Source organism: Heterocephalus glaber, unplaced genomic scaffold (assembly GCF_053883595.1).
Source record: "Heterocephalus glaber isolate CG9 unplaced genomic scaffold, H.glaber_assembly_v1.0 deba00001773, whole genome shotgun sequence".
Lineage (NCBI taxonomy): Eukaryota > Metazoa > Chordata > Mammalia > Rodentia > Bathyergidae > Heterocephalus > Heterocephalus glaber.
In genome coordinates, this window is record NW_028258463.1 from 10,275,405 (window position 1) to 10,285,935 (window position 10,531).

Consider the following 10,531-nt stretch of genomic DNA (forward strand, 5'->3'; position numbering starts at 1 on the left):
GACAATGGAAGAGGATGGAACTGGGATAATTTTGGAGAAAGAGCCTCAGTTGCTCCTGGCATGACTGACTGTGACAGGGACAGGGGGACAGGGAAAGGGAAGGATTGAGCCTCCTGTGGCCCCCAGGTCAGTTCACTGCCTGATCTTCAGATGCTGGGAAAGCACTGCCTTACCTGGCAGCAGGGCTTCACAGATGTGGCTAAGCCAATAAGACAAAGATCCTACAGGGATTTTAGTAGATGAATCCCAGTCATGGAGTTGGTACTTCCGTGCAGCATTTGTAACTATGCCCTGTTCTGGAATTCCGCGCCCACCTTGGTGATTCAAGGCTCAGCTCCAGGGGCACATCTTGTAGTAGACCTTCCCCGGAAGACCTTTTGGATGTGGAAGCTGCAGTGCCTTGTGCGTGGTCCTTATCCCTGGACACACACATCTGCAGCGGCACAGGTACAGGGGTGGCTCTGTCTTACTTAACTTTTTACTTCCAGGGCCTAGCATGTTGCCTGGCATATGATGCTCAATGGTGATTGTAGAATGAATGAATGAATGAATGAATGAATGAATTTGATCCACTGAATGAAACTCTCAGGGACTCTGAACTTTTCCTTCCTCCTGACAGGATCCCAGGATTGGTTATTCTGAGACGAATTTCCTGCTGATGCACCGCCCTGGCCATGGTTCGGGAGCTTTGTCCTTTCTCTGACACAGCTGTTTTGCCTGCACTTTTCTGTCTTCCTGGGTGGGGATGGGCTCTTTGCACCAATGTTTACACCTTTTACTGAGCTCCTTCAGGGAGCTGTGCATCCCAGACTTTACCTTTTCTCTTGGTTCCAGAGAAATAAGGAAACGGAACAGTCCCAGTGAAAGCATTGGCAGGCACTGGAGGGATGACCCAGACTCACATTTGCACATCTCCTCCCACTTTACCATCCACTCTCTCAGACTTCTATGACTGGCTGTTTTCAGAAGAGGGGGGACTCATTTGTAAGGTTGGGGATGGTCTTTATCAGAGTTTGGATATTTCCCACCAGGGAAGTACTAAGGATATAGAGCTAGCAAAGTTCCTAGCCCATAAGAGACCTTGAATGTCATGAATGCTCTTTCTTTTCTCAACTCCAACATTTCTGGATGCACCTGGGGAGGTATTGTAGGCATTTACTCCCTTGGATGTGACTCTCTCATTTGATCATTCACTTAATCAATATTCCTGGAGTCTTAGGTATTTGCATGTTGCAAACTGCATGGTTTGGGTTTACAATGGGATGAGCAGAGACAGTTCTCAGTTCTCTGGGATCACAGTCTGGTTTACAAAAGTGTTCAAAGGGCTCCTCAGCTGCTCATGCCAAAACAGGCTTGTTTTGTTTTTACGGGGACCCTTGGCATGCAAAGAATGAAAGCTGTTTTCATCTGTGGAGGAGAACTTCTCTGGCACTTCTGGAAGTGCTGTGTGTATTCATCACGATTGGTTCATTCCTGACATTTGGGAGCTGCAGAAGGATGCTGGATATCCATGGATGCTCACTGCAGTCCTGTACAGAGAACTGTCATGTGCTCCCCATGACTTTTGAATTTCTTATGGGACATTCATGAGCACAAAAATCTGTTAATTTTCTGTCTGGGAACTAGTTTGTGTAAAAACATAAAGATTTTTTTTTTTGCATGGCTGAAACTGAATTTTCCATTGTCATTGTGCTAGATACATATTGTACATGGAAATGTCAGATAGTAGAGACTCATACATCTATTACAAATCACTTAAAATAGGTATATGCATCTTGGGCATGCATGCTCAAAATATTTCTACTGATTAGTCATCTGTCGTAAAAATGCCTACCAACCGCTGCTATAAAGGAAAGAGCTCTAGGCTCAAAATCAGAACTCCTGGGTTCAGGATGTCTCTTGCCCTCTGTGAGGCTTTGGTAAAGTCATTAAGAACTTATGAGTTCTGCACATGTCCCAAGTCTGTTTTGATACTGAGGTGTGTTTGGAGAATTGTAAAGATCTATGTGCACAGGCAAAGTGCAGTTGTTCTATATCATTTAATAACATGAATAAAGACTTCCTTTGGTTTGTCCTCCCAATATAACACAGTACCTTGCATATGGTGATAATTGAATATACATTGTTCAAAAGCATATTTACACGCCTTAGGGTCTTGTAGCTGTCTACATGTCTTTTTCCTAATTAGAACAGAGTGGAAATTCCAGTGGGTTACAGTATTTCGTATTTCTCATCTTAACAATTTCCTCAAATAAGTAAATGGAAAGCATGATATTTCCACTGAGATGTTTATCTTGGTTTTTGTCATCAGTTTTGAAGAGGATAATCAACTCTACTGACAAGGAAGATGAAAAGACATAAAGAAAAACCAGGTGAGATGACAAGAAGTTTAATTTAAATATGTGTGTGTAGATATCTTATAGCCATTTCAGAATGCATAGGTTGTTAGGGAGAATCTCAATTGTACAAGAAGGATTGGCTTTAAAAGCTCTCATGGAAAACTGGACTTATTTCTGTGTGCCCCTTTCTAGTCTGTTGTCCAGGAAGTTGTTTGTTTCTGCTACTTATAGCCTTGCTCTTTGAAGTCAGTAATTGTGCTTCATTCATTATTTTACCCCCATTGGCCTACTGAATGGATGGGTGATCAACTTTTAATGCATATTGCGAGGTTTATGACAGACATTGGGTTAATTCACACCAATTCCAGTTATTTAAAACAGGCAGAAAGACAATGGATGGACTGGGGGTAGGGGGAAGCAGGTAAAAGGAAATGGGTGACCAGAAGTAGTGAGAGTGCTATTTTGTGCCTTTTCCAAAGAGATGATTTGGAAGATGGACTTATTATTGGAGAATGACCGGGCCAGGGATTTAGCTCAGTGGTTCTGCTGCCTGCCTCACAAGCGGAAGGTCCTGAGTTCTATCGCTGGTACAGAGAGAGAGAGAGAGAGAGAGAGAGAGAGAGAGAGAGGGGGAGAGAGAGAGAGAGAGAGGGAGAGAGAGAGAGAGGGGGGGAGAGAGAGAGAGAGAGAGAGAGGGAGAGAGAGAGAGAGAGAGAGAGAGAGAGGGAGAGAGAGAGAGAGAAAGAGAGAGAGAGAAATGACCTTGGTGGGGGACTTATGGAAGTTGGAAAGGCGAGGATGTGTCTAAATGGGAGGAGACACTGCTGTGAGTCTTTATATTTCTTTTGGCTTTCTGTCAAGTAGAATTATCTGCCAACTCCCTTTATCTTTTCCCACAATAAGCAACCTGGTTGCCCAAACATTACTCATCCACATTTCCAAACCCACTACTAAAAATTTCAGGAGGAGCAGGAGGAAGAGCTTTTTAAAAAAAAGATTGTGTCTTATGTCTTATCTTTTCTTTCTCATAACAGGGTACAGAAATATAAACTTGTGCAATTATAGATAGACTATGGTTCAACTTTAATCCCTAGGTTTTGTAGATTAAGAATATGATTAATGAAACATTATCATTAAAAAACATTGCCAGGGCTGGAGGGTGTAGCTCAGTGGTAAAGTGCTTGCCTAGAATGTATGGAACCCTGGGTTTGATCCTCAGTACCACAAAAATTGTGTTTATTTTATAAAGACATTTTCATGCTATACAGTCCTTAGAGTACAAATTTTATCTTTTTGGAGCCAAAACCACAGTAGAAATGGATGACATTTAACACATCAGAAAATAAAAGGCTAAATGTTTAGTTGTCATTTTTTATTTTCACATTTAAAAAATATTCATTGAGTTTTAATGCACATAAAGTAGAATGTACCCTTTTGTAGCATAGAGCTCTATTAATTTGGACAAATTCCGTTGTGTAGTGACCAGTAGAAACAATCACAGAATACTTACATCATTCAAGAAAGTTCTTGTGAGTCCCTTTGCGGTAATTTTGCCCTCCCCTTCCCCTGTGGCAACTTGATGTTTTCTAGCCCTCCAAACAGACCTTTTCTGGAGTGTCATGTAAATGGGACAGCGTATGTGGCCTTTTGAATGTGGTTTCTTTCACTTAGGATCATGCCTTTGAACTCCAGTCAGATAAATTTTAGTCAGATAAAGAATTCTGAGGGCTGGGGATTTAGCTCAGTGGTTCCACCCCCTGCCCTGCAAGCACAAGGACCCAAGTTCGATCCCTGGTACCAAAAATATAAAATAAAATAAAAAAAAGAATTCTGACCAGAGGAGATCCTGGCTAGGGTGAGGTGTGCAGAATATATAGAAGAGGCAAAGCTTAATAGCAAGTACAACTATTCCATAACACATTTGTATTTGTCTCAAATCAGCATTACTGAATATGAAAAGTTTTATTTCTTTAAAATAAGGAGAGTGGCTATCTCAGATTATGAACAGTGCAATAGATTCCTGGGACTTGGGCAATGGTATTGGATAATTGGAAAGATACTGTTTCTGAACAGCAGTCAGTATAACACCATATACACAATAGGAGCTCAGTGTTCTTATCCCACAATAGCTGTTTCCGGGCTCTACAATGTGGAATACTGGGACTTCAGTGGACAAGAGCAGATCGGTCCCAAGAAGGCTGGCCAGTACAAGTAAGTATGCACATACGAAGAGGCACAAGAACTGAAATGGAGCATCTCTAGCTATGGTAGTTTTTGGTGCCAAGTTGGTTAGGGAAACTTGACTGTAGAGAAGTCCATCCCCTTTGCAATATGGCTCCTATAATTAATTTTAGAGGGTAGGGTATATCCAGTAGAGGGAGTCCCAACCAAATGACATGGGAATCAGAGCTCAGATTCTGGGGAAAACTAGAACTCAAATCAAGAAGGGTACCGAGAAAAGCTGCTACTTGGTGGACATGGGTAACCCAGGGAACCACCATGGAATACAATTTTAAGGGCACCCCGTTCCACTCAGAGAACTCCCTAGCACAGCAAGAGTACTCGGTAAAGTCAGTGTAATTCTTATTGGGTGAGGGATGTGACTGGGTTGACCCTGACAATACTAGGCTTTTAGTTTTGGCCACTGGGAAAAGTTGGGGGAGAGCAGAGACATAGCAATGTCTCTTGGTCACAGGACACTGCCTGACAGACACCAAATAATTTTGTTGACTCTGATATGATTTTACTAAGTATTGAAAGATATCTCTGAAGCAGCATGACACTTTGGAAGAAGTAATAGAGTAACTGGGAAACAAATAAGGGTAGGCAAATGTGAGAAGTCAAGTAATCAAAAAATGCAGAATTCCCAATGTTATTTTTTGAGGTCTTATTTGAGATATTTCAAAATTTCCAGGATTGAAATAATTTGAAACCACAGAGCTTGAGGGGCTTCCCACATATTGTAATCGTTCAGAAGGTATAAGATTGGAGATTTGGACACTTTTTAACTGAAATTTCTCAAATTGGCCTGAGTTTATCCACGATAAGAAAAATTCTGACAAATTTAGATAGTTTGCATCAGTTAGAAAAGTTTATTGAAATTTGTTAGTAAATAAGAACAGAAAGTTTTCTTTTTTTCTATGAAAGAACACTTTTTGGTAGAGAGGAAATACAGAAATCACAAAACACCTTTAGACACCTTATTTTCAAGGGGTGAACCTGTTTTCATAGACCATAAAGACAGAAGTGTTTTCTTGGACATTTCATTTTTCATGCATCTGTATATAATGGTCTGTGTGAAGAGAGACTTTGCTCTCCATGCAGCTCAATAGTAGTGTTTCTTGGTTTCTGATTCAACCATAGATGAAAGCACTCTACCATCAGGTGTCACCTCTTCAATAATTGTCTTGATCAATCTGGTTTTGTTAGTATCTGTGTGAATAAGGAAAAAATAAAATTTAGATTAAGCCACTTTTAGGGATTCTTGCTAATTAAAAATATATTAAATTTCTTAAAAAGGAGAAAACCCTCAACTTTTTCTTTTTCTGTTCTTTTTCCTTTTTTTAAATCCAAGCAATATTAAAGCGGTAGGCAGCATTTAGACCACCAGGCTACTTTTCCTTCAAGACTGGTGTCAGAGTACAGATTGTTTAAAAACACAAATGAAAACCATCTATAAGATTTTCATTTTAAAAGCAACCCCAGAGCTTAAAAAGCAACACCACCATCAGAGAAGTTAAAACTGATTCTGATTACCCCAGCTAGTTTCTCCTGACCTTGGTCCCTTAGATGATTCGCCAGTGGAACCGGAAGAGGAGGACTTGAAGCCTCCACTTCCTCCCTGGCCTCCGCTGGAGCCGCCACCGACGCCTCCGGCACTAGAGCTGCTGCCACCGTAGCTACCCCCGTGGCCACCGCCGGAACTGCCTCCGTGGCCGCCGCCATAGCTGCCACCACCGCCGGAACTGCCTCCATGGCTACCGCCATAACTTCCGCCGCCGGAACTGCCTCCTTGGCCGCCGCCATAGCTGCCACCACCGCCGGAACTGCCTCCATGGCTACCGCCATAACTTCCGCCGCCGCGCCCGCCGCCGTGGCCGCCGCCTTGACTAGACGCAGGGAGAGGAAGGTCATACGAGGTTATCGCTGGCGTTGGGAGCGCTTGGGTCTCTGTCTGGATTATTGTTATTTTAGGAAATAAACCATGTTTAGAGAGAAATTCAACTCTGCCAACTACGTGTCAAAACCTATCATTTAAAAAGTTTTTATATACATATTCCAAAGAATCATTCTTGGGCCTAATGCTCAAGAACCTGGGCCTGTTTGCACATTCTATTCTGTACTCTGCGTCCTCGGTCCAACACCCAGCACCACACACACATTTCCCCCCACTTTCTGGCATTTTCTTGAGGTTTGGGTAAGCCTTCCTGCCCGGAATATTGAAAGAAAGCAACTGGCATAAGTTTTCAACTTTGCTATTTACCTTCCCTCTCCTTCTAGCAGGCTGCGGTAGGTCTGAATTTCACTCTCCAGTCGGATCTTGATGTCCAGGAGTTGTTGGTATTCAGCGTTCTGGCACTCGGTTTCAGCCCGGATCTGTTGCAGCTGTTCTTCCAGTGCAGAGATCTGGGCTTGAATCTGTGAGAGCTGCACGCAGTAGCGGCCTTCTGTTTCGGCCAAGGAGGCTTCCAGGGATTGTTTCTGAAAAGAGGATATTATTGTTGCTTAGCGACCCCTTTCGATTGAGTGTAGTGAAATTTATTTAGTAAGACATCATGTAGAAGAATAAAGCAAACGAGTAGAATTTATTTTATATTTAATGGCAGCATTCGATTTTAGCGCCTTTACACCCATGCTAACTGTTCTTTGCCTTCACACCCCAACCCTGCATGAACATGAAGCTTAGTATGATAAAGGTGGAATCTTTTCAGAAGACATACCAGGGCCAGTTGGGACTGTAATTCGATCTCCAGACTTTGAACAGTGCGTCTCAATTCAGTAATTTCAGTTTTAATGCTGGACATTTGTTCAATGTTGCTGTCAATTTCTGTAGTTAATTCCTTGCTCTACAGTATTAAAAACAGGGGAAGAGATGTGAAAATCGTGACATAATAACAAAACCTCCCTGGACTTTACCATGAAGGGCAGTTAACTTACCTTTTCATTGAACCAGGCTTCAGCCTCTTTACGGTTTTGTTCAGCAAGTTGTTCATATTGGCTTCTCATGTTATTCAGAAGTTCAGTCAGATCAACACCCGGGGCAGCATTCATTTCCACATTCACATCGCCAGTGGACACATTTTGAAGGTCTTTCATTTCCTGTTTGAAGAACAAAAAGATTTAACGAGTGCACCATGACCACAGTGAACTTTTTTTTCTCTGGAGGAGATGAAATTTTGTGTCACCTCTTCATGATTCTTCTTCAGGTACTGCAGCTCTTCAGTCAGGCTCTCGATCTGCATCTCCAGGTCAGACTTGGTGAGGGTCAGCTCGTCCAGCACCCTGCGCAGCCCATTGATGTCAGCCTCCACGCTCTGGCGCAGGGCAACCTCATTCTCATACCTGAAAAAAACGTGATTCAAATAAATTCCAGGTGTGCCTGGATAGAAACTGTCTAAACAGAAAACATAGAGTTGATTTCATAGCAGGGCAACATTGATCATGTACTAATTCACATAGTAATATTAGTGGTTTAATGCAAAGAAGGTTAACAGTCACTTTAAAATGCATTCTTCCTTTAAATATGGTCAAAAAGGTGACATTGAAATTGAAAATTTCTCAGACAACTCCAATGCTAATTCACTGTGGATAAATTCAGGGAAATGCAAATATTATTGTGCATATCCAAAGCCATCATTCAAAATGACTGATGTACATGCTGTGGTAGTGTTCTACCACAGCCACTTAGCTTACTTCAGCCTGAAGTCATCAGCTGCCAGTCTGGCATTGTCAATCTGAAGCAGGACATTGGCATTGTCAGTTGTTAGGCTCACGATCTGGAGGGAGAGATAAGTTATTTACAAAAATGTCAGCTGCTGACATGGTTTTTATAATAGCATAGATGAATTCATTTTTATGTTGTTCCCCTCCATGTTTTGGGGAGATTATTAAGAATACAAAGTACCACAAGCTTACCCATGTACTTAAATTTGAATCATTCTCTTGAAACTTCTATTCTGTTTCTGTGCCATCCCTTTCCAAAAACTAACTGCAATTACATGGTTGTATTTCTGCAAGTGCCCTCCTCCTTTTTTACAGTGCTGGGAATTGAACCTGGGACTTCATGCATGGGAAGCAAGTGCTCCACCATTGAGCTGTATCCCCATTCCCTCCTGTATACTTTGTGATTTTCATGTAGGGTAGGGAACTTTTAACTGACTCACACCTGTATTTGTTTAATTTGTATAAATACTTCCAAGTATGTATACTGTGAACTGGTAGGGGCAATTAAGTTTTCCTGGAGGCAAACAATACCCCATTTTCATAATGGACAATTCATGTTTCTTGCATTTTGGTATTGAATATGGCTTGTTATCAATCTCAATAATATTTTGCTCTTATTCATTTAATCTTCATGTTCCTAAATTTGTAAAGGATCTAGCCTATTTTAAGTAGCAATTCATTATATTCTCATTAAAAATTACAATATTTTCAGTAATATCCCACCCTATAAGACAACAAGCATGCTGGGTGAAGGTTGCCACGACCATACCTTCAGAAATACTTATCTTTGATGAGACTGGATTATATTTAGAAGCAAGAAAGTAAACATAAGTAAACACAGTGGGCAGCCACATTATGCTTAATTTAAGATTCAGCTATCAGTGTTACATGGATGGAAGTGAAATTGGATTTAAAAATGCCCCTTACCTGATTTTTAAGCTCCTCAATGGTTTGGTAGTATTTGCTGTAGTCACGAGGCTCCCGCCGGCCTGAGTTACCATGCTTTTCATACCACTCCTTGATTTTCCCTTCCAGCTCATAGTTGGATTCTTCCAGGGCCCGAACTTTGTCCAAGTAGGAAGCCAGGCGGTCATTCAGATTCTGCATGGTTACTTTTTCATTTCCAGAGAGAAGGCCACCGTCGCCAAATCCACCAAGGCTTCCATAGCCACTACCACCGAAGCTGCCACCACCGAAGCTTCCTCCTCCATAGCCCCCGCCAAAGCTGCCACCTCCAAAGACTCCACCAAAGCTACCTCCACTGAAACCTCCTCCTAATCCTCCATAGCCACTTGAGGAGCCCCCAAAGCAGCCTCCCCCAGAGCTCCTGCGGCTGAAAGAGCTGCTGCTGAAGCCCCCTGAGCTAAATCCTCCACCAAGGGATCCTTTGCTGCTGGAGATTCTGTGGGTTGACCCTCCACCACCTCCTCCACCCCCACTGCGGGAGGAAGAGTACTGCTTGCTCGTGGAGGTGTACCGAACAGACATGGTGATGCTGTGGAGCTCAGGGAGTGCCTGGCACCAGGACAGGGACAAGCCTTTATATACCGAGAGGGCATCACACAGGAGGTAGGGTTTGCTTACTTGCATGGTTTTGTTTTGCTAACTTAGCATCTTTGGCTTGTGATTGCATAGATTATCTTCAGTAATAACCAATAGTGATATGTGCTTTTGAATTTGCCCTAAGAACAAGCAGGAGATTTGCAATGTTGAAATTGGAAATGGGTGGAGTTCGGATGAGCCTGTGCTTTATGATGCTTTGCACGTTTTGAAGAACATTGAGCAACTCTTCAAATCCCTTTTTCTCAGCACAAATTCAGGCTACACAGAATGTTTGCAAGCTTTGGGGAAAAAGTATTTTAGCTGTGCAAGTATGATTAAAATAAGATTTTGTTTTCAAATTGGTATTTGAAGTAGTTTTAATTAATTGGAGCAGTGAATGGCATTAAATCTACCAGAAGTATAGTAAAGGAAGAATCTTGTACAAAACTGTAACCCAAAAGAAAATAAAAAATATGCTGAACAATTTTATTAGTGTTCAAATGTTGCCACATATGAAAAAGTGAAAACCATAAAGGAACAATTTGGGAAATTGTGTGTGTGTGTGTGTGTGTGTGTGTGTGTGTGTGTGTGTAAGGAATTGTTTAATTTATTCAGAGAATGCAAGTACATTAATATTTTGCCCAGGAAAATGGAAGTGAGCAATCGGAGCAAGCAAATTTAATGTGCCATTATCTTCAACTTTACAA

General features: G+C 41.9%; 1 protein-coding gene across 2 annotated transcripts; it reads right to left on the reverse strand.

The window, feature by feature from the left end:
* Nucleotides 1–5,408: 5,408 nt before the first annotated feature.
* On the reverse strand, nt 5,409–9,799 carry Krt10 (keratin 10). Of its 2 annotated transcripts, none has more exons than XM_004859423.3 (8): nt 9,210–9,799; nt 8,253–8,335; nt 7,745–7,901; nt 7,497–7,658; nt 7,280–7,405; nt 6,823–7,040; nt 6,116–6,448; nt 5,409–5,771 (listed from the first exon to the last, which is right to left on the reverse strand). In XM_004859423.3, exons 1-8 carry the CDS (start codon nt 9,768–9,770, stop codon nt 5,765–5,767), a joined length of 1,647 nt encoding a protein of 548 aa, XP_004859480.1. In that variant the 5' UTR covers nt 9,771–9,799; the 3' UTR covers nt 5,409–5,764. The 2 variants fall into 2 exon arrangements, with proteins under 2 accessions (XP_004859480.1, XP_004859479.1); XM_004859422.3 differs by having other exon boundaries at nt 6,096–6,448.
* Between the last annotated feature and the right edge of the window lie 732 nt (nt 9,800–10,531).